Here is a 25,707-nt window from a genome sequence, read left to right on the forward strand (position 1 = left end):
TATCTTGTGCCAGGAAATTGTAGCAGAAAACACAGGGACAAGAAATTGACCATCAAAAGTAGATGGATTGACTTTGGCCAGCATTGCATAATCCTCCATCAGGCATGAGTTTTCCCAACACAACTGTTAGAGAGACTGCAAAAATCATTGGTTCATACATAAGCAGTAACTTTTTTGTCTGTTTCAGCCAAAACAAGTATACTGGAAACACATACTGACATGATAGCAGTCTCCTTTATGTTACCGAGCGAGGCGGCGCAGTGGTTAGCACACTGGACTCGCATTCGGGAGGACGACGGTTCAATCCCGCCTCCGGCCATCTTGATTTAGGTTTTCCGTGATTTCCCTAAATCGCTTCAGGCAAATTCCGGGATGGTTCCTTTGAAAGGGCACGGCTGATTTCCTTCCCCATCCCTCCCTCACCCGAGCTTGCGCTCCGTCTCTAATGACCTCGTTGTCGACGGGACGTAAAACACTAATCTCCTCCTCCTCCTTTATGTTCCAGCAAGCTGTGTTTCAAATCTGAAAATAGCAGAGTCTCAGTGTACTATATTATGCTGTGATATTACTGCCACATTAATTACAGAAAAACTACATTTATGACCAAAAGTGTCACCCACAAGCATAAGGAGCAGATGAAACAAATCAGTTTCTTGAAGACAACTGCTACCAAAGTTGTTGTAATTTAACCAAACTAAAAAAAAAAACATGTCTTCTAAAAACCTGTTTAGACACCAAAAACCCAACTATGTTTTATTATAAAAATTTAATCAACATACAAAATGTTAAGCTTTTTTGCAATATAAGAAACACAACTAACATTTACACTTCCAGAAAAAACTCTAACTTTATGTAGAATCATAATGACTGTAAAATACAGTTTACTCCTTGTTGGAGGAATGCAGAAATTTATAGATCTTTTTTCCCGTTTCACTGGTCTTTTCTCTCCTAAATTATTTCTTAATTTTGAGCAAACTAGCCATACGTGGAGAAGATTCTCTCAAGGGATACAGTGCTGGCAGGACAAGAAATGGGACACTAATAAAGTATTCATAAGAATGGGTTAGTGTTTTGAATAAATTAATCATAGAAATTTAAATTGAACTGTTAAATCATAATACAAAAATATTACCCACTGTGTGCTTTTTAAAATATCCAGGTTTTTCTCAACCCTGAATACTACTAACAAATTATGTGCTGTTTAAATTATAAAAATATGAGCTCTGTTGTAGATGGTATTGGTTATCACAGAAAAAGAAATGATCAGGTAAATTAATTTATTCAAATCATTCACTTCATTTGACAATGACTATGGTAGATGTAAATACTGTGCAATGCTTACTATCCTCATTACATGTCTTAGTTTTACTGGTGTAAGATGAATATTACTAGTTTCATGGGCTTTTGAAAACAAGTGTTCTTACTGGTTAACGGGTAGTTAAGCTCTTGGAATATAAACCCTCAAACAATTCCATAGCCGTTCTAGTAGAAATTTGAAGTCCAGCATATATTGGTTTCCACAGCTTCTTGCTGTTGCAACTCAGTGTCTCTCTCAAGTTGTCTAAACTGTTCCTACAGAGAAATTCTACTTTATTTCTACTTACAGTTATTTCATACCACTTAATAAAATTATTAATAAATGAAATTATTAGAACCTATTTCGGAATAAGTCCTGCTAATGCATCATTTGTAAAGCTGAAGCCACATTATGATTTAACAAGTGTCTAGTCTTTTATGGTATATTTATAATTTTTACTTTTGGACCATCTACTGACAACTGAATGAAACAAAATTTTCGTGCCATATGTGTTTCGCCTTTATTCTCTGCAAGGCATCTTCAGTGGCCTGGAATATTTACATATTTTTACTATTTAGTTTACATTTTGAGGCAATGTATGTAAAGGTTATAAACAGTTCTGATTGGTGGTTATTTTATGATGCAGCAATATTTTAAATTCTACTTACAGTTTCAATGTTGGATGGTCCAAAAGTAAAAATTGTCAATATACCGTAATATTAAAAGCAACTGAGGAAGACAGGACTACAAAATTTGAAATAGTTCCTAACCAGTGGAACTCCAGTCATTTCAAATTAATCTCTATAGCTGACAAACTTGGAACTAGTACAGGTACACCCCAACCCTAAAGTCTGACTAAAGTTTCTACATCTCTCAGTGAAACAGTGTTGTGACTCGAAGTATTTTTGTTTTGTGACAACAAACAATTTGTAATGTTCTTTAAAATGCGAGGTACACCAGCAGAAAAATACAAATTCTCTGTAGACAGACACGAGTTTTTAATTTTACATTTCACCTGGTTCGGAATTGAATCAATAATTCTCCACATGCCAACATTGATAGTACCTGTATCACATTAAAAATACTTGACTATTATACCTTCACTATACAAATATTTGATTGCTTTCCACAGGGTGTTCCAAAATTGATGTGGGTCTTTAGGGTTCCCAGTTAAAAAATGTGCCACAACCTGCTTTCATTGCACTGTGAAACCTCATACCACAAAAACTAAAGCATGGCTGGCAAGTTGCAGCTCTGATTGACTGCGTAACTCTTCAATCACAAATTCCATATATCTTTTTAAACCTTTGTCATATTGAACAAAAGACCCCATGGACATTTCATCCAATGACTGTACACACAGTTTTCGTTGCACATCTTCAGATTGGAACTTCTCACTTGACCACTCAATAATATGCAGAATATCAGGTGCAAACTTGCAGGCTTCAGTCCTCCTCAGTGGTCTTGCTGATGGCAGTGCATAATTGATGCTCCTTACAAATTCACAACACTTTGTACCAACAGTGCATTTCACGTTTAGCAAATCTTAGTGTCATTTGATCATTTAAAAGGATTTGATTCAGAAAATATTTCCAAGTACTTAATTTGATCTGGGTGCAAAAATGTCTTAAGCTTGCTCTCCATTTATGCTATCTTCCCTTTCATTTGCTTCATCTGTGAAGAGAAAATAATATTTTATGTAGGCCTACACTCCAAACACATATGAACAATACCCATTTCTCATTAGTGGGTTTAATTAATGATGAAAGTGAAATCAATATAAAATCTCATCTCTGCCTCAGACACTTCAGTGGCTGAAAATATAATTATGAAACTCCATTATTTCACAGCTAAAAATGTTCAGTTAAAGACTAGACGTGAAATAGCCTTTCCAGTAACCATTTTACCAGCATTACACGTATGTTGCTTTCAACAGTTTGTGTATCAATTGATCTTAGCTGTTACTGTTGAAGTTACTTCATTTTACCAGTGAAAATTTAGCGACTGGGATGTGCTCAGCTGTGAAACCAATTTTGCTTTTTACAACATTCATAATTAAAAAATTGCTATCATTCAGTTTCTTCTTCATGTGAAAGATTTCACTGATTGAATTACAAAGCAGCAAACCGTACAGATCCATGTTTGCAACAGAATGCATGCTAGTACAGTTCTGAGAATCAATGGAAACTACAGCATGCCTACTACACATTTGTAAAATTTAACTCTGGTCCCAATTTGCTCACCACTAATTTCGTACCCTCATAAACTAGCATTAGTTCAGGCTACACAAATGATGATGAGAACCGATCGTACATTGGTAGCTTAAGTTCAACAATCAAAATAATAATTAACAGCTGCATTCCATCAGAAACATGGATGCATGAAAACTGGAAAACATTGATGTATATCTCACCTTTTTTGAACATCTGCTTTGGTTCCTAGCCTTGATTTTGGCTATTTCTGTTTGGAAGAGACAGATTTCCGTGAATTTGGGAAGGAATTTGATTCCATTTGGACAGTCTTCTTCCATCAGCTCTCATCAGCTCAAATTGTGAATCCTCAAAGTGAAGCATGAAGAACTCAAATCGTATAGACACACACACACTGTGTAGAAAATACTTTCTGAGTCAGTGATCAATAGAGTAATCTTTGCACGCTTAAGAATTCGTCACACTTGGATTTAGATTGCACAATACTTTTTCATCTCATCCCAAAGTGACTATTCAGATATGGTTGATGGAAGAAATGGTTGCCTCCAGACTTTGATTGGCATAGGAATGATGGATGGTAGGGTATCATTCCTGTTACCAGATTGCGTGCAAGTGCCCTGTTTCATATTGTAACCACCTTATATTGCATTGTGTAATGATGATGTAAGCCCTTGTTGTTAGTGATCTGTCTGTCAGATTGAGAGGAATATTGCATGTACTAGCAGCAGGTTCCACACACACACACACACACACACACACACACACTACATGTTCTCTCATTGTAGTATAATCTACATTTACTCATTACATTTGGCTATATTGAAACTTTTTCACATTCACGATTCACAAAGGAAAGCTGGCAATACTTCTCAAGAAAGGAAACTGTTCCGATTAAATGGCTGAACCTTCCCTCAGCATTTTCTACACATCTTTATTTTTAGATTTATGAGTGACCTGACCAATGCTTTAGCTAAACATGGCAAATGAAAAGTGAAATTGTTTTTATATGAAGGCAGAGGTCCCAATAAAATGGCAGCTGTCAGTTGTTAAAGTTACCTTCACTGGAAATGATAAAAAAAAGTCAATTCAAATGTACCTAAGAGTCTACTTCGATACTGTTAGTTGTAAATATTTAGTATCATCAACTTTTTATTACAAGTGTTCACCATGCAAACAAAGTCTTGGTTTGACTCATTTAAACAGTAACTTAACCAAAAGAACCAGAAGATAGATTGCTATTGAGTTGCAGACAGGCACAACGAAAAGACTTGTACACATTTAGCTTTTGACCAAAGCCTTCTTCAGAAAAGGAAACACTGAACAGAAAAGTATTTAGCTCACTATGATTTTATGTGAAATGTGATTGTTATACAGACACACAGCCAGTTTATTAATTAAAATTTTCTTGTAAACAGAAGTATATCTGCTTATATTTCACCTGATATATTGCATAGTCACATGTGACTGACTGACAATTTCAGCTCATTGGTTTAATTGTTGTGTTACAGTCGGACTTGATGCCGCAGGAAAAACAACGATATTGTACAAGTTAAAGCTTGGTGAAATCGTCACTACCATTCCAACTATTGGTACGTAATACTTGTTCCTAACTTATGTTGCTCTTGCAACAATGTATTTACTTGCGATATATGAAAACACGCCTTAGTTATCAGTAGCATTCAAAAGATTCATTTTGATTTGTGTTGGGATTCAAACAAAATGGAAACACTTAACAGGCATTAAATTTAATGATACTTAACACTATTGTGAATTGTGTTGCTGCTCAGTGTTGCACTACTGATAGGTACACACTTACTGGCAATGTTGGTACATCGGAAATAATGCTCATGTGGAGTTAAGGCCAAGTTTCACTACTGGCCATTAAAATTGCTACACCAAGAAGAAATGCAGATGATAAACGGGTATTCAATGGACAAATATATTTTACTAAAACTGACATGTGATTACATTTTCACGCAATTTGGGTGCATAGATCCTGAGAAACCAGTACCCAGAACAACCACCTCTGTCCGTAATAATGGCCTTCATACGCCTGGGCATTGAGTCAAACAGAGCTTGGATAGTGTGTGCAGGTAGAGCTGCCCATGCAGCTTCAACAAGATTCCACAGTTCATCAAGAATGGTGTCTGGCGTATTGTGACGAGTTAGTTGCTCGGCCACCATTGACCAGACGTTTTCAATTGGTGAGAGATCTGGAGAATGTGCTGGCCAGGGCAGCAGTTAAACATTTTCTGTTTCCCAAAAGGCCTGTACAAGACCTGCAACATGCGGTTGTGCATTATCCTGCTGAAATGTAGGGTTTCGCAGGGATTGAATGAAGAGTAGAGCCACGGGTCGTAACACATCTGAAATGTAACATCTACTGTTTAAAGTACCGTCAATGCGAACAAGAGGTGACCGTGATGTGTAACCAATGGCACCTCATACCATCACGCCGGGTGATACACCAGCATGGTGATGACGAATACATGCTTCAAATGTGCGTTCACCACGATGTAGCCAAACACCGATGCGACCATCATGATGCTGTAAACAGAACCTGGATTCATCCGAAAAAATGTTTTGCTATTAATGCACCCAGGTTTGTCCTTGAGTACACCATCGCAGGTGCTCCTGTCTGTGATGCAGTGTCAAGGGTAACTGCAGCCATCGTCTCCGAACTGATAGTTCATGCTGGTGCAAACGTTGCCGAACTGTTTGTGCAGATGGTTGTCGTCTTGCAAACGTCCCCATCTGTTGACTCAGGGATCGAGACGTGGCTGCACGATCTGTTACAGCCATGCAGATAAGATGCCTGTCATCTCAACTGCTAGTGATACGAGGCTATTGGGATCCAGCACGGCGTTCCGTATTACCCTCGTGAACCCACCGATTCCATATTCTGCTAACAGTCGTTGGATCTCGACCAACGTGAGCAGAAATGTCGCGATACGATAAACCGCAATTGCGATAGACTACAGTCCGACCTTTATCAAAGTTGGAAACATGATGGTACGCATTTCTCATCACAACAACGTTTCACCAGGCAATGCCGGTCAACTGCTGTTTGTGTGTGAGAAATCGGTTGGAAACTTTCCTCATGTCAACATGTTGTAGGCGTTGCCACCGACGCGAACCTTGTGTGAATGCTCTGAAAAGCTAATCATTTGCATATTACAGCATCTTCTTCCTGTCTGTTAAATTTCTGTAGCCCACCATCTTCGTGGTGTAGCAATTTTAATGGCGAGTAGTGTACATTACTGCATACCTAACCACACAGTACATATTTAACATCTTTACCTTTAATGTAAGTAGTGTACTCCTGAAAGGAATGGTTTTGAAATTCCAGCAACATTTATTTAGTGACTATGGCTGTCTTTTTCACTTTCGACAAAAATCCTCTTAAGATCAGTAAATCGTAAAACACCCCAATTGACAAAATAATGTTATTTATAATCATGTGATGCATTTTGGGAGAACACCATCATCAGATCTGTGGCGTGAAACATACATGATGGGATAAATAAAATTGGCCTGCAAAATATTTACAGCTAAAGTGATGCGGAATTGAACGTTACCGAGCAAGGTGGCCCAGTGGTTAGCACACTGGACTCGCATTCAAGAGGACGATGGTTCAAACCTGCAACCGACCATCCTGATTTAGGTTCTCCGTGATTTCCCTAAATTTCTTCAAACAAATGTCAAGATGGTTCCTTTAAAAGTGAATGACCGACTTCCTTCCCTATCCTTCCCTGGAATGCCAATGCAGCACTGTGCTTTATTTGTCCAACTTCGAGACACGGGTAGCAGCCCTGCCTGAGGGATAAAAGCAATAGTTTTTCAGTGTTTTGCTGTAGCCCTTCCAGTGTGTGAGGATTATTTGGGTACATCTGACGTTTGTTTGCCCCAAAGGTAGAAAACACGGAGAGAGATCAGGTAAAGGTGGCCAGGAGATTAGTGTCTCTGCTGGTTGTCCGTTTCCTCACCGTCAACACCTCAGGCACTTGTGACAAGGTTGTGAAGCCATTCAGTTTGGTGAAAGAGTTATTTTTTGATGTTGACACCAGACATTGTGTGCCCAACACCAATCTTGAGATTTTGTTATGGCTCTTCAGAGTACTGATGGGGATTTTCTGATGTGTAGTGGTGCATATTCTGCAAGTTCACAATACACTGACAGGCTGAACCCGGTCCCATCAGAATAAATGGAAAAACTGAAGGTCCAAAAGTCCCAATTCCACTTCACTCAGAAACCACTAGCAGAATTCAATGTGCCAAAGTTCATCTGGGTGCCTTGACTCATGCACAACAGTAAATTTCTAAGGATACAAATGCAGGTCCCATTGGATGATGACTTGACAAGATCTATAAATTCCTACTTGCACAGATAAACGACATTGAAACCTCGATTTAATTTGTTCCAGTCTTTCCTTCACTTTGAATAATGTTTTCTATTTGGATATCTGTGGCTTTTATTTGCAGCAGAAACCGTATTTTTTTCCTTTTTGCCACTAAGTTTTGCATTGCAGAACTTGACACAGGTTTTGCCAAAACCAGTCAGACTATTATGCTAATAGTTCCACAAATGTTTTCACAAATTGATTTCGTATAACAGTCAACAATGATGCGTGGTATTTCATCGTGAGCACCATATTGTGTTACATTCAGCTGATAACTAGACATTTATTCTCCTCTCACTTAAATGCAATGACACAGCAAAGTAGTCACTACAATGGGCAGCATATGAACATGCACTGACACGTGAAAGCAACAGACTGGTACATTGGAATCATAGTTCTCAGCATTGTGTGTGATAGTTATCCAGTTAATTAACAAGAATCAATTTTGAGTCAGTCTTATGACTATATTCTGGGTCAGTTTTATTTTGCCCACCCTGTGCAATGTAAGACAATATATTAAAAGGAATACATTGCAAGAACTTGGTGAAGCTGAGAAACATATTTTTTAGAATCTGTGCAGAGTATCTTCCCACTTTCTACTCCATTCTGTAACATCATCAGTGCCCAGTCGACAATGGCAGTTCAATGCGGTACAAAGTAAACAATTTTTTCTGTAGGTGACGTTGAGAGAAGTAAGGCTTATGACATCAGTCATAACAAAGGAATCAAATTGCACTAATGACACCATAGCTAAAACATTCCAAACCTGCTAGAATTTTACCCTAGGAAGTGAGAAAAATTGGAATAAATTGGTACAAAAAGTCTTTCATAGTGTTAAAAGCAGTATAGGAATGGCATAGTGATATTAAAATTGTGAGGAACCACTGCCGTATATGGCCTAATACGAGGGCTATCCACAAAGTACATTAAATTTTGGAATTAAAAATAAATAAAGTATTGGAAATTTTTATTATTATATACAGATGAAAACCACACTTAAATACTACTTTTCTACGTAGTTGCCATTTAAATTAAGGCACTTTTCGTAGCGATGGACGAGCTTGGAAATTTCTTCGTCGTAAAATTCGGCCGCCTGTGCCTTCAACCACGTGGTTACCTCTTCTTTTGGGACAGAGAAGGTGTGATTTTTGTGGATTTCCTGGAAAGAGGCACTACAATAAACTCTCAAAGGTATTGCCAAACTCTGCACAACCTCAGAAGAGCAATACAAAACAAGCGCAGGGGAAAGTTGGGCTCAAAGATCTTGCTGATTCACGACAACGCCCGGGCCCACACGGCAAAAGCCACTCGTGAAGTTCTCGAATCTTTTAAGTGGGAGTTGTTTCCTCATCCGCCGTACAGTCCCGACCTGGCACCGAGCGACTTCCACTTATTCCCAGCAATGAAGAAGTGGTTGGCTATGCAGCGTTTTGATGACGACGCACAGCTTTAAGAAGAGGTAACCACGTGGTTGAAGGTGCAGGCGGCCGAATTTTACGACGAAGGAATTTCCAAGCTCGTCCATCGCTACAATAAGTGCCTTAATTTAAATGGCAATTATGTAGAAAAGTAGTATTTAAGTGTGGCTTTCATCTGCATATAATAAAAAAATTTTCCAATACTTTATTTATTTTTAATTCCAAAATATAATGTACTTTGTGGATAGCCCTCGTAGCAGGTGGTGCTTGTAACATTGAGATCAGTTATTACAATTACACCACAGAAAATAATCACTCACTGCAGTTTCAAATTTCTACCAAGAAGGCTTCAAGCTGCTGAATTTGAACATACGAATGTGGTGTGTATGGGGAAAATTCAGCATGCAAATTTAAAACAATAGTCATGACAGTCATTATTTCAACCAACCCGTTTGAATACAAGCAGTGCAAAATGCAGGATGGGATAGTGACAATATTATGAAAAGGCCAAAAGCTAACTTGTTCTACAGCCTTTTTGTGGCGACTATCTGTCACTCAGTATCTCCGTGGTGAGTAGTAATCAGTCCTTTTCGTAATGTAGTCATTATTTGAAAACAAGAGTACATGAGTCAAAACAATAAAAGTTAAAAAATAAAACTTTAAAGGAAGGGAGTAAGGAAATCTATTACGATTAAAAGAAGTCACCGACAACTATAGCTTAGTAGCAAGCTACATTTTTAATATTGTGGTCATCAGCCACACCACCAGTGGGATGCTATACCCGACCCCAAAGAAAACAAGAGCACCACATCTGTGACAGTGGCAGCTCACAGTGCACAGAGACAAATCACAAAAAATGTATAAATGTTTAAATAGCTTCTAAGGAAGTTAAAAATTATTTTTTACTATTTGAAATGAGATGAGTGAGGAGTAAAACGTAATTTGTATCTATAACATGAAATAAAATGTTAAAAATACAGGTATTGATGAAGGTTTCTCGGGTCTCCAGCCGGGTGGCAGCATTGATATCTCTGGCCAGAAGATGGGTAGTACGGCACTTCCCAAAACGTTGCAAGATATCAATGCTACCACCTGGCTGGAGACCCAAGAAACCTTCATCAGTAGTTTACGCCGGGAAAGACTACAGTCACAAATACAGGTATTGCTTATAACTTAGACTTAAAACAATAAGTAAAATGTGACAGTGGCAACAAGTGTTTCCACAAAGAATACTCCAATACCGTGCTGTTCAGTTAACTTACAGAGGATCAGAGTTAGTCCGGATAGTCATCAAACAGGGGGCATAAAAGAAACATTTGTATGGTGTGAAAAGGTCTCTGTTATATGACATCAAGTATGGTGCACTTCAGTGCCAAATGTAAAATTTCTGTACTTCCATCAGTGGACCTCAATAAATGTTTATCGTCTCTTAGGTGGTACCTTAATGCAATCCAGTGGTTTTTTTCCCCAGACTTCAATGCAGGCATAAACACAATATTTTCCTAGTGCAGAAACATATCTTCACGTTAGTATTTCTAAATGCATATGTAATCTTATCATGAAATAGGTTGTCTTATGTGAATAACACATTTTTTCACCAAAGGTGGTTTTAGTGTGCTGAAAGAGTAGAATGGAACAATCTACATATATTTCTTGCTTCATATCCATTGTCCTGACAAAATTAGATAATAATATTGAGTTCACAATCACTGGTATTATAGCCAAGGTGTAATTTTGCTAGCCTACTAGTGTAGTACAAAAATAATTACTTAGACAGTAAAGGGTGGTGGGAATCTTGGCTGATGATAACATCAGTGCAGATTTGTTTGTGGTAAAAATCCACAACTCCTAATTTGTTATCTATCTTCTTAACAGAAAGGTATAGATTATTGAGTAGTCCATTTTTCTCAGTCACAATGTTGAACTTTTATACACGGATGCAAAGCATTCAATATGTAAGGCTGTTCCCTATGATGAAGGGGTAAAGTAAAGTATTTAAAAGAATGGGAAAACTGAATCAATTTGATGAATTCTACTACTGCCCCAACTCAGCTTTTTGAAACTTAATCCAAACTGTTCCATTTTATTCTTTTGGCAAGAACAAAACCAAAACCACATGTGGTTCGGAGAGAGATGCTTGTCGTAGTGCAGAAATACTGAGCTTTGCTGTCTCTATAGCTGTCACATAATTGTGAAAGTGTTATTGGTGCAGGATTTTGTGCACAAACTGAGCTCTCAATTATGTCCCATAAATGTTCGATGGGATTCGTGCTGGGCGATCTGGGTGGTCAAATCATTTGCTTGAATTTTCCAGAATATTCTTCAGACCCGTTATGAAAAATTGTGGCTCAGTGACAGGACATTTTTTTTTTAGAGAACATTAAGTCCGTGAATGCCAGCAAATGGTATCCAAGTAGTTGAAAATAACCATTTCCAGTCAATGATCAGTTCAGTTGGACCAGAGGGCCCAGTCCATTCCAAGTAAACACAACCCACACTATGAGGGAGCTGCCACCCAGCTTGCACATTGCCTCATTGACAGCTTGGGTCCAAAGCTTCATGGGGTCTGTGCCACACTGGAACTCTTATCATAAGCTCTTACCAACTGAAATGCAGACTCCTCTGACCAAGCCATGTGTCCCAGTCATGTAGGGTACAACCAATATGGCCACGAGCTCAGGAGAGGCACTAAGGGTGATGATGTGCTGTTAGCAAAGACACTCGCATCAGTCATCTGCTGCCATAATCCATTAATGCCAAATTTTGCTGCACTGTCCTAAGGGATATGTTCATCATACATCTCACATTGATTTCTGTGGTTATTTCATTCAGTGTTGGTTGTCCATTAACACTGACAACTGAATGCGAACGCCACTGCTCTCAGTTGTTAAGTGAAGACCGTAGGTCACGGTACTGTCTGCGGTGAGAGGTAATACCTGAAATTTGATGTTCTCGGTACACTCTTGACACTGTGGGTCTGGGAGTATTGAATTGCCTAATGATTTCTGAAATGGAATGTCCCATGCATGTAGCTCCAACTGCCATTCCACATTCAAAGTTTGTTAATTTCTGTCATGCCACCATAGTCGTGTCAGAAGCCTTTTCACATGAATCACCTGAGTATACACAGGTGAGCGTAAACATTATGATCACCTGATTAAAAGTGTGTGGGTCCATCTCTGGAACGCAGTTCAGCAGTGATTCTGCGTGCCATCCATTCAATAACTACTTGGTAGGTTTCCAGATGTTTGTGCAACCAGGTGCCTATGCTCAGGTCATACACTTCCCACAGTTTATGGGTGGTTGGTTTGTGGATGCAGAGCTGGTGTGTGATAGTGTCCCAGATGGATTTCATCGGATTCGGATAAGCCAAATTTGATGGACAAGACATCAACCTGAGTTAACTATCATGTTTCTCAAACTGTTGCAGCATGATTCTGGCCTTGTTTCATGGACAGTTATCCTGCTGAAAGATGCCATTGCTATTGGGGAAGACACCATGCATAAAGGATTACAGGTGGTCCCTAATAGTGTTCACATAGTCTACAGCTGCCGTGGTGGTAGCCCAGGTGAATGTCTCCCATAGCATAATACTGCTTCCACCGTCACGCACCTGTGGTGAACTGCACCCAGGTGACAGTGTATCTGCACACAACCATTGGCCTGGTTTAACAATAAATGGGATTCATCTGACCAGGTGACACGATTCCATTGATCTGTGGTCCAGTCACAATAATCCTGTGCCCTCTGAAATCATAATCAACCATGTTGTTTGGTCAGCATGGGGCCACATAGGGGTCTTCTGCTCCAGAACACAATGTTAAATACTTTACACTGAGCCCAAAAACACTTTTGACTGCTCCAGCACTGTACTCTTTCATCATACCTGCCTCAGATCACCGCGTATCCTGATTTAGAGAGCGGGTAAGCCTCAGATCCATGTGTTCTGTGATGAGGTATGGACATCAAATTTCTTGTCGCCTACTTGTGGTTTCAGCATTCTTCAACCGCTTTCCATAGATGCCCAAGACAGTAGCATGCGGACAGCTGACCACCTTAACTATTTCCAAGATGCTCGCTCCCAGGCACTGGGCCACAACAATCTCGCTTTTGTCAAAGTCACTTAAGTCAGCAGATTTGCACATTTGTGCCACTTATCACTGAAATGATTCCCCATTCATCTCTGCTCCATTTGTATACTTCTCTTACTGCATCACATGCTCTCAGAGCCTCCATGCAGCATACCGTGCGGTGGGCAGTGGTCGTAATGTTTTGGCTCGTCAGTGTAAATGACAGCTCCACCAATGCACTGCTATTTTATACTCTGTGTAAGCAATACTGCCACTATCTGTTTATGTGCATATCACTACCCCATGACTTTTTCACTTCATTGTATTGAGCAGACAATGTGTGACATCAAAATGTGTTTCAGGGATCACACTTAAATCAGTATTTAGTGTGTTAGGATGTCACCTTAGAAACAATACACACACATTACAGCCTATTGATGAAAGTATGGAAATTTTCCATTTGGTACAAAAGGGCACTACACGTGATGTCTCGAAGAAATATAGATCTTTTCACACCACAAAAAAGCAGATGATCAGGTTACAAATGAAAAAAAAAATTCAGCACATATTAGGTTCTTCCCTGAAGAAAATTTGGATTAACTCTGATCCTTTGTAGGTTAATTAAATTACAACGTATTGGTTATTATCTTGTAAAAATCTTGTCACTAATGACACATTTTACTTACCTTTTAAAGTCTCTTTAAGTTGTAAGCAATATCTGAATTTTAAAAACTTCATTTCGTGTTATGTTATAGATACAGTGTGTATTTTGTTCCTTACCTGTCCCATTTAAAATTGTAAAAAATGTTTGAAATATTTTTAGAAGCTGCTTACATGTTAATACATTTCATTTCATGTTTGGCCGTGTGTGCTGCAATCTGCAGTTGTGATGGATGTGGCTCTTTTGTTTCTATTGGGGTCAGATACGGCATCCCATTGGTGTCATTAATTAAATTGTAGTGACTGATGGATTTTTGGTGGCGTAATTCAACTTGCAACTAAGCTAAAATCATTAGTTTTTCCTTTTAATCATAATAAACGTAATGCTCTCATCTTTCCACATCTTCAACATCAAAAAATAATTAATGTAGAGTAACAAAGTTTGATTAACATTGTAAGATACCAAGCTAATGTAATTGCGATGTCAGCCATTGCAAATGTGAAATCCTGGTATATTAATAACTGGTGTAACTGCCAGAATGTTGAACGCAAGCATGCTATCGTGCATGCATTGTGTTGTACATGTCACCATATGTCAGTTTGTGGGATGGTGTTCCATGTCTGTTGCACTTGGTCCATCAATACAGGGACAGTTAATGCTGTTTAGTGGATGAAGCTGGAGTTATCATCTGAAGATGTCCCATATTTGCTCGATTGGAGACTTCAGGAGGCCAAGGCGACTGTCAACATTGTGTAGAGCATGTTGGGTTACAACAGCTATATGTGGGGGAGCATTATCCTTTTGCAAAACTCCTCATGGAATGCTGTTCGTGAATGGCAGTACAACAGGTTGAATCACCAGTTTGATGTACAAATATGCAGTGAGGGTGTATGAGATAACCGCAAGAATGCTCCTGCTGGCACATGAAACTGCTCTCCAGACTAACTCCAGGTGTAGGTTCAATGTGTGTAGCACACCGACAGGTTAGTTGCAGACCCTCAACTGGCCTCCCCCTAACCAAGACACGGCCATCACTGACACTGAGGCAGAACCAGCTTCCACCAGAAAACACTACAGATCTCCATTCTGCAGTCCAATGAGCCTCACTTGACATAGCTAAAGTCACAAATGACAGTGGTTTGGGGTAAGTGGAATGCATGCTACAGGGCATCTGGCTCGGTGTGCCCTTGAAGTAAGCAATTTGTAATAGTTTGTTGTGTCACTGTGGTGCAAGCTGCTACTCAAATTGCTGCTACAGGTGCAGTACAATGTGCCAGACTCACACGCTGATCACGATGGTCTTCCCTTGTGGTAACGTCACGTGGCTGTCTGGAGCCTGGTCATCTCGTGACTGTACATGCTCATGACCACCACTGCCAGTAAATGTGTGCAGTGGTTACATTCCTGCCAATTTTTCCACAATATTGCAGAAAGAATATCCAGCTTCTCGTAGTCCTATTACACGACCTCATTCATACTCAGTGAGGTGCTGATAATGACATGTTTTTCGCCTTAAAGGCACTGTTGACTGACATCAACTCCCTGAGTAGAATCTCAAAGGTACCTAACACTCATGACTGTTGAAGTGTGTTGAAAGCAAAGCCGATATGCATCCTCATAGTGGCGTACTAGAGCCACTCTTATGTGACAACTCCTTCATATTGCAATTTTTTTTCCGTCACCGTAATTATTGAAGTAGTTGTAATCTTAGAGTTTGTCAGGTAAAATCGCTTTTAACATTTTGATTGAAATTTATGTCCTTGGCTAGTTCAAATTGTGTCGCTTCCAATGTTCAAATTCCAGCAGCTATTAGAATGGTGCAACTACAGCCTTGTTAGTACAGTTTGATTCCTTTGTTGACACTATGCATATATATAGCTAAATAATACATGTACTTTAAAAAGAAATAGTGACATAACAGTCATGACTGACACAAAAATTTACGAATAAAGGAGACCACTCACCGAATAGAAGAAGTGTTGATTCATCGGCAGGTGCGCACAATTGAGAATGAATACTTGCTAGTTATTACTGATGTCATAGGCATTACTGTCACTGCTACCACCTACTTGCAAAATTGTTTACCTTGTTCTATGTTGAACTGCCTTAGTCAGTTAGGCACTGATTGTTTTATGGAATGGAGTAGGAAGTGATGAGGTACTCTGTATTGATTCTAATGCGTATGTTTCTCAGCTTCAGTGTGTTGTTGCAGTGTTTAATATATTGTATGTTTCATGCCACTGATCTGGTGATGGGTTTCTCCCAACACACGCCATGAGTTAATGATAAAATTGTGTTTAAGACAAATGTTTCGCCGTTTAGAATTATTCTTTTCAAGTTGATAATATAATCTTTTTACCTATGTGTGTAAGTCAGGTGATATTAATTCATTATGTTATTTTCCAGGTTTCAATGTAGAAACGGTGGAATACAAGAACATATGCTTCACTGTGTGGGATGTAGGTGGTCAAGATAAGATAAGACCACTGTGGCGCCATTATTTCCAAAATACTCAGGGCTTAATTTTTGTCGTTGACTCCAATGACAGAGAAAGAATTGGTGAAGCAGAAAAGGAACTACAGAATATGGTAAAATAGTACAGACACTTAAGTTTGTGTAATTGTTACATTTGTGTTACTTTTGAGGTAACTGTCATCTAATGGGAATCATTGAAGTGAGACTTGAATATTTCAAATCTGATAATCATGAGTGTATAAGTTAATACAGTCACAAAAAAAGAATCATGAATTAAAGTATGATGAATCATCACATTTGTTAAAATAGTGTGTGCCCGGCACCACCTTTCATGACATCTTGGGTTGGCGGGTGTTCTGCCAGATATCAGCATCATACTTGCACGATATTTCGGTCACGTAGCTCGTAACCTTCATCAGGTGCGACCTGATGAAGGTTACGAGCTACGTGACCGAAATATCGTGCAAGTACGACACTGATATCCGGCAGAACACCCGGCAACCCAAGATGTCATTAGATCGCCGGGAAAGCCTGAAGAGTTACCACCTTTCATGTTATTACTTTTCAGGAGATAGTAGTTCGATAGATAAGTACATACACTCCTAACATAATGTCTCCCATTTCAAATTCCATTCCATCGTAATTTGATGGTGAGTGACAGTATATCTGTCTTGGACTGTACACTTTCAGATGCACAAGCTAAGTGAAAGGTACTTAATGAAATCCTTGGCCGAGGTGCCAGTCAGAAGGATGCACTGATTGCAAAATGTTTCTTAAGAACAGCTGATGGGTTTGAATACCTCTGCATTTCATATTATCCAGTCATTATTAACTACGTGGAGTTGTAGTGCACTGGCCTTCCCAAATTTCGAAAATTCAGTAGCAGGAGTATCTGTGTGTATTGAGATAATAGAGTGGGCAAAGTATTTGGTACCTGTATCTGGAAAATAAGCTTGAGAAAAGAAGTCTGTCTGTGATCAAAACAGGATCTCTTACCATTCCATTTTTTAGTGCATATCAGTGCTCAGTACTTTTGTATTTCAGCAATGAGGAGCAGAACCTTCAGTCATTAATGGTTTTCGTCAGTAAACAGTTTCATTTGAGCAAAGGTGAAAATGGCAGTTTGTCATATTTTGTTTGCAGTTCAGAGTACTTCCATCATAAGTCAGAACCTACTCTTAAGCAATTGTGTCTGAATGTGGTTTTAAAGTCTATGAAGATTTTTTTTTTTTATGAATCCTGTGCTGCTTCTGTCTGAGATTCTTCCACTCTTCATCCGTACTAAGCAAAAAGTTCAAAATGTTGCACTTCTTTCAGTGCTCAAGTTCCATACTTATCCTGTGTTTGGTTTTCTGTAGTTATTGTGAATTAATTCATGTAAATGTTGAGATGATTATTTCAGCAAAGCTATGGTTGATTTCTTGTCTCTACTTGCATCCAACTGAACTAGTGTCGATGGACACGAGTCATGGCCTTATTGTTATGTTGTTGTGGTCTTCAATCTGAAGAATGATTTGCTGCAGCTCTCCATCCTACTCCATTCTGTCCAAGCCTCATCACCTCCAAATAACTGCTGCAACCCATATCCTTCCAAACCTGCTTACAGTAGTCCTCTCTTAGTCTCCTCCTAAAATTTTTATCCCCTACACTTTCCTCCAAAACTAAACTGTCAATACCTTCTTGTCTCCCCCCGCCCGCCCACTGCAGGCCCGGGTGTTAGAATAGGCCCGAGGTATTCTTGCCTGTCGTAAGCGACAACTAAAAGGAGTCTCACACCTTTCAACTTTTATGTGATGGTCCCCTGTAGGCTTTGACCCCCATTTTTAAAAATTTTCACGAAGAGCAATCTGTAGCATACTTTCTCGTTGTGGCATTGCAGTCCTGCTCATTCTCCATCTCTTGAGTGAGGACACCTTCCTGGGTGCGTTTTCCTCCCCCCCCCCCCCCCCCCCCCCCCCCCCTCCCCACTATGCAGTGTTGTTTCCTGCGCCAACGAGGTCCATGCAATTCTGTGCACCTCATATCCAGCACGGTAGCCAGTCTGTTGTGGTGGGGCTGCCATGTACCCTGTTGATTGTAGCCTCCTGACAACACAGTGATTGCTCTGCTGATGCCTGTACCGTTAACTCCCCACGTATGCCAAGGAGTAGATGCTTGTCACCCTGGGGCATAGGGACTCCCGGCAATGGCCATCATGACAGGTGGTCTTTGCTGCGGCTGGGTGGCGTCCGTGGTTAGGGCCTCTGGTCGGAGTGGGTGGCATCAGGGCAGATGACACATGATGAAGCGTAGTACATCATCTCATGCTGGTGATCAAACACCAGCAGTCTCTAAGCCTTCCAAGTCTCAGTACAATGCAAGGAAGTATGCTAAATCGTGCCCCTCCCTGGCCACACCATGGGAGGAACTCCAGGCTAAGGATGGCAGCAAACCTTATTCGCCCCGGTAGGTACAAGGGCTGATGGGGACTCCTTTGTCTCTATGAAGCCTCAGTTTTTTGTAGAGCATTTAGAGGACAAGTTTGAGGAGGCTTGTCCAAAATGTGGTCAGGGTCAGTCATGATAAAAACAGCATCCTCTGCCCAGTCACAGTCATTACTCGCTTGTGACAAGCTGGGGGATGTTTCTGTTACCATCACACCTCATAAGAGCTTAAATGTGGTCCAGGGTATTAAATTCCACAGGGACCTCCTTTTGCAGTCTGACGACGAGCTGTGCACCAACTTAGTGACGAGAAGTTCATTTCATCCGGCGAGTCAGTCACGGTCCGAGGGATAATCAGGTTGCCACCGGTGCCTTCATCTTGGCCTTCGAGGGTGACACATTACCTGAGAAGGTCAAGGGGACTGTCTACCGCTGTGGTGTCAAGCCATATATCCCTCCCCCAATGCATTGCTTTAAGTGCTGGAAGTTTGGCATTTGTCTTCTCGCTGTACTTCAAACATCACATGTTGAGATTGTGGATGTCTATCCCACCCCAATACCCCGCCTCCCATCTGTGTCAACTGCAGAGACCATCATTCCCCTTGCTTACCAGACTGCAAGATTTTACAGCAAGAAAGGAAAATACTTGAATACAAGATCCTGGACAGGCTGCCCTTCACTGAGGCCAAGAGGATATCTGAGCACCTACATCCTGCGGCTGTGACCTCATCTTATGCCGCCACTGTGAGAACATTTGTAGCCCCATCAGTTCTGCGATTTCCAGTCGGCTCTGAGAGTTGGAAGACTACAACTGCTCCCTTGATGGCGGGGGGCACTTCCCTCCCTGTTGCTCTTGCACCACCTACTCAGTGAAGTCCTCCCAGCCAGGGAAATCCAAGGAGCAGCGAGAGAAATCCAAAAAGAAGGTCCCCAAGACAAAGGGAATTGTGGTGGCACCCACACCACCGCTACCTCCAAGCTCTGCGTTTGTGTATGAGATGGAGATTCTGCTGTCCGCTGAGGACCTAGATCTCGCCGGACCCTCAGACAAAATGGATATAAACTATTCAGGCAAAAAGTCAGTGGCAGCAGGTGACACTGAGGCGTGAACTGCCTCATTGAATCTTCCATGCCTTCCCAGCGTCATGATCATGTCATCTTCCAGTGGAATTGTGGCAGTTTTTCCACCGCCTGGCTGAGCTATGGCAACTGTTAAGCTTCACACCTGCTATCTGCATTGCCCTCCAGGAAACCTGGTTCCCGGACCCCTGCACCCCGTGGCTATAAGGGATATTACAGTAACCATAGTGACTATAATCGAGTGTCAGGTGGAGTTCACGTTTATGTCCTAAACTCAGTCTGTAGTGAACATGTGCCCCTTCAAACCCCTCTTGAAGCTGTGGTGTCAGAATGACGACGCAGAAATTAACTGTCTGCAATGTACACACTACTGGCCATTAAAATTGCTACACCAAGAAGAAATGCACATGATAAATGGGTATTCATTGGACAAATATATTATACTAGAACAGACATGTGATTACATTTTTGCGCAATTTGGGTGCATAGTCTTGAGAAATCAGTACCCAGAACAACCACCTCTGGCCGTAATAACGGCCTTGATACGCCTGGGCATTGAATCAAACAGCTTGGATGGTGTGTACAGGTACAGCTGCCCATGCAGCTTCAACACGGTACCACAGTTCATAAAGAGTAGTGACTGGTGTATTGTGACTAGCCAGTTGCTCAGCCACCATTGACCAGACGTTTTCAATTGGTGAGAGATCCGGAGAATGTGCTGGCCAGGGCAGCAGTCGAACATTTTCTGTATCCAGAAAGGCCCGTACAGGACCTGCAACATGCGGTCGTGCATTATCCTGCTGAAATGTAGGGTTTCACAGGGATCAAATGAAGAGTAGAGCCACGGGTTGTAACACATCTGAAATGTAATGTCCACTGTTCAAAGTGCCGTCAATGCGAACAAGAGGTGACTGAGATGTGTAACCAATGGCACCCCATACCATCACACCGGGTGATACACCAGTATGGCGATGACGAATACACGCTTCCAATGTGCGTTCATCGCGATGTTGCCAAACACGGATGCGACCATCATGATGCTGTAAACAGAACCTGGATTCATCCAAAAAAATTATATTTTGCGATTCGTGCACCCAGGTTCGTCCTTGAGCACACCATCGCAGGCGCTCCTATCTGTGATGCAGTGTCAAGTGTAATCGCAGCCATGGTCTCCGAGCTGATAGTCCATGCTGCTGCAAACATCGTTGAACTGTTCGTGCAGATGGTTGTTGTCTTGCAAACGTCCCCATCTGTTGACTCGGGGATCGAGACGTGGCTGCACGATCCGTTACAGCCATGCAGATAAGATGCCTGTCATCTGGACTGCTAGTGTTAAGAGACCGTTGGGATCGAGCACGGCATTCCGTATTACCCTCCTGAACCCACCGATTCCATATTCTGCTAACAGTCATTGGATCTCGAGCAGCAATGTCGCGATACGATAAACCGCAATCGCGATGGGTTACAATTCGACCTTTATCAAAGTCTGAAACGTGATTGTACGCATTTCTCCTCCTTACACAAGGCATCACGACGACGTTTCACCAGGCAACGCCGGTCAACTGCTGTTTGTGTACGAGAAATCGGCTGGAAAATTTCCTCATGTCAGCACATTGTAGGTGTCGCCACCGGTGCGCCAACCTTGTGGTAATGCTTTGAAAAGCTAATCATTTGCATATCACAGCATCTACGTCCTGTCGGTTAAATTTCGTGCCTGTAGCACGTCATCTTCGTGGTGTAGCAATTTTAATGGCCAGTAGTGTATCTTCCTCCAGATGGTGTAGTATCCCTGAATGTATTAGCTGCACTGATTGATCAACTCCCTAAACCTTTCATACTTTTGGGAGATTTAAAAGCCCATAACCCCTTGTGAAGTGGCACTGTACTTACTGGCCGAGGCAAAGATGTCGAAACTTTACTGTCTAAGTTTGAGATCTGCCTGTTAAATACTGGGGCACCACACATATCGGTGTGGCTTGAGGTAGTTACCTCAGCCATTGCTTTATCAATTTGCAGCCCAGGGCTTCTCCCATCTATACACTGGAGAGCACATGACAACCTGTGTGGTAGTGACCACTTCCCATCTTCCTGTCACTGCCCCGGCATCAAGCCCACGGACGCCTTATCAAACGATGGAAGCAGGAGTGTTGGCAGAGATACATCTCGACAATTGGGTGCCATACATCACCTTCCCAAGTCTGGGCAAAGATCAAACTTGTTGTCGGGTACCAGACCCCAACAGGTGTTCATGGTGTTAACATAAATGGCGTTTTATCTACCGATGCAAACGCGATTGTTGAGCACTATGCTTGAGCCTCTGCATCAGAGAATTACCCCCCCCAGCCTTATGCACTCTCGAACGGCGGCTGGAAGGAAAAACCCTCTCATTTACTACACGCCACAGTGAAACCTATGACGCCCCATTTACAGAGTGGGAGCTCCTCAGTGCCCTTGCACATTGCCCCGATATGGCTCCTGGACCAGATCGGATCCACAGTCAGATGATTAAACGTATCTCATCTGACTACGAGCAACATCTCCACATCATCTTCAACCGGATCTGGTGCGATGGCATTTTTCCATCGCAGTGGTGGAAGAGCGCCATCACTCCGGTGCTCAAACCCGGTAAAAACCCACTAGATGTGGATAGCTATCGGCCCATCAGCCTCACCAACGTTCTTTGTAAGCTGCTGGAATGTATGGTGTGTCGGCAGTTAGGTTGGGTCCTAGAGTCACATGCCCTACTGGCTCGATGTCAGGGAGGCTTCCAACAGGGTCGCTCTACTACTGATAATCTTGTGTCCCTAGAGTTTGCCATCCGAACGGCCTTTTCCAGACGCCAAAATTTGATTGCTTTTTTTTAAATTTTATTTACGAAAAGAGTATGATATGACCTGGCGACATCATATCCTTCACATGTTATACGAGTGGGGTCTCAAAGGCCTGCTCCAGATTCGTATCCAAAACTTCCTGTCACTTCGTACTTTCTGTGTCCAAGTTGGTGCCTCCCATAGTTCCCCCCATGTCTCTGTTTTTAGTGGCCATTAATGGTCTAGCAGCAGCTGTAGGGCCGTCCGTCTCACCTCTGTGCTCCACCAGTACTGGTGTTGCTAAGTGGCGGTTACAGGGAGCAGTCCACAAGATGCAGTCATATGCTCTATCCCACAGTTTCCAGTTTTCGCCGCAAAGTTGTGTGTTGTGCACTTCTGTGGGCGTCATACTGTTCATCCAGAACCAGAACCTTACCTTAATGACAATCCACTCACTGTAGTGGAGACATATCAATTCTTAGGACTGGTTTTCTATGCTCGATGGCTTCCTCACCTTCATCAGCTTAAGGGGAAGTACTGGCAGCACCTCAGTACCCTCCGCTGCCCGAGCAAACCCAACTGGGGTCCAGATCGTTCTACACTGCTGCAGCTGTACAGAGCCCTTGTTCAATTCTGCCTTGACTATGGGAGTATGGTTTATGGTTCGGCGGCGCCCTCAGCGTTGCGTTTTCTCGACCCAGTGCACCACTGTGGCATTCACCTAGCGATAGGAGCTTTAAGGACGAGTCCGGTGACCAGCGTCCTGGTAGTGGCCGGAGACCCTCCATTGCAGGTTAGGCCTGCGCAACTGCTGACTAGTTATGTTGCACACGTTGGTAGTTCTCCTGCGCATCTTAAACACGGTCTCCTTTTCCCACCCACGGCGGTTCATCTCCCATATCCGCAGCCCAGGTCACGGCTTCCAATTGCAGTTCGTGTCCGATCCCTTCTTTCTGAACTGGAGTCCTTGCCTTTACCACCTATACGTGAGGTCCATTCACGTACACGTCCATGGTGTACATGTAGGCCACAGCTTTGCCTAGACATTTCACATGGCCCTAAGGACTCAGTTAACCCTGCGGCTCTCTGCTGCCACTTCCTCTCGATTATTGTCAACTGCCGAGGCCACGAAGTGGTTTACACCGATGGCTGATGCTCACGTCGGCTTCGCGTATGTCCATGGAAGACATACTGAACAGCATTCCTTGCCCGATGGCTGCAGTGTTTTCACTGCCAAGCTGGTGTCTACATCTCTTGCTCTTCAGTACATGTGTTCATGCCCCGAGAAATCGTTCGTTGTGTGTACTGACTCCTTGAGCAGCCTACAAGCTATCGACAAGTGCTACCCTTGCCATCCTTTGGTGGGGCGTCCATCCAGGAGTCCATCTATGTCCTGGACCAGTCCCGTTGATCAGTGGTGTTTGTGTGGACCCCAGGGCACGTGGGAATCCCAGGCATTGAACTTTCCAACAGGTTGGCCAAACAGGCTACACAGAAACCGCTTCTTGAGATGGGCATCTCCAAAACTGACCTGTGTTCTGTCTTAAACTGCAGGGTTTTTTGGCTTTGGGAGATGGAATGGCATAACAGTACGCACAGCAAACTGCGTGCCATTAAGGAGACTACGAATGTGTGGAAGTCTTCCATGTGGGCCTCTTGCAGGGAATCAGTTGTCCTCTGCCGGATCCGCATTGGCCACGCTTGGGTGACCCATGGTTGCCTCAGTGTCAGTGCGGTGCCCGGTTGACAGTGGCCCATATTCTGGTGCACTGTCCCACTTTGACTGCTCAGCAATGAAATCGTGGGGTACCGGCCTCATTACTGCTCATTTTATCTGACAACACCTCGTTGGGTGATTTAGTTTTACGTTTTATTCGTGAGGGTGGGTTTTATCATTTGATCTCAGTTTTAGCACATGTCCTTTGTCCCTCTGTGTCCTCCACCCTAGTTCTTTTAGGGTGGAGATTTTAATGTGCTGCAGAGTGGCTGGCGTTTCCTTTTTATTTTCGTGGTTGGCCAGCCACTGTTATCTTCTTTCTTGTTTCAATCTCTTCTGTTTCTAGCGTCTCTGTTTTCTTGTCCTCTTTTGTTCCTTTTAGTGTCCCTTGCCTTTCCTTCATTCTTGTGGTTTTTCCTTTCTTTCTGTTTTGTGTTATATGTCTCGTCTGTTTTATTGTAATACTTGTGGCATTGTTTTATTATGAACAAGGGACTGATGACCTTGTAGTTTGGTCCTCCCCCCCCCCCCCCTCCCCCTCTTTTAAACCAACAAACCAACCGACCAACCTTGGACTATAACTGCAGTGTGGTTTCGGCAGAAGTTGTAAATAATCTTAAGCTCTCTGTATTTTAACGATGCTACCTCCAGATTTTCAAAATGTATTCCACTTGGCATGGTCAAATACTATAAAAATAGGTTTGCTACTGCTTAACGCGCCTTCTAAGACAAGACAGTGTGTTAATATTGCCTCACGTGCTCCAACGTTTCTCCAGAATCGAAACTGATTTTCACTAAAGGCAGCTTCTACCAATTTCTCCAGTCTTCTGTAAATCATTTGTGTTAGTATTTTGCAGCCATGACTTATAAACTGATAGTTTGGAAATATCTTACATATAAGCACCTGCTTTATTTGGTATTGGAATTATTAGATTCTTTTTTAAGTTTGTAGGTATTCTGCGTGTCTCTTACATCTTGCATCCTAGGTGTAATAGTTTCGTCATGGCTTGCTCTCCCTAGAATATCAGAAATTCTGACGGATTGTGTACTCCAGGGGCCTTCTTTTGGCTTAGATCTTTCAATGCTCTGTCATATTAGTCTCGCAGTATTGTATCTTCCATCTCATCTGCATGTATGTTCTCTTCC

At 41.9% G+C, this 25,707-nt stretch overlaps 1 protein-coding gene across 1 annotated transcript in view; it reads left to right on the forward strand.

The window, feature by feature from the left end:
• LOC126470188 (ADP-ribosylation factor 2) overlaps positions 1-25,707 on the forward strand; it is a 44,681-nt gene that overhangs the window by 10,074 nt on the left and 8,900 nt on the right. Inside the window, exons 2-3 of the mRNA XM_050097846.1 lie at positions 5,016-5,096; positions 16,463-16,644. Coding sequence (XP_049953803.1) covers positions 5,016-5,096; positions 16,463-16,644 — 263 coding nt within the window. The remainder of the gene's footprint in view (positions 1-5,015; positions 5,097-16,462; positions 16,645-25,707) is intronic.

The sequence above is a fragment of the Schistocerca serialis genome, chromosome 3, assembly GCF_023864345.2.
Source record: "Schistocerca serialis cubense isolate TAMUIC-IGC-003099 chromosome 3, iqSchSeri2.2, whole genome shotgun sequence".
Lineage (NCBI taxonomy): Eukaryota > Metazoa > Arthropoda > Insecta > Orthoptera > Acrididae > Schistocerca > Schistocerca serialis.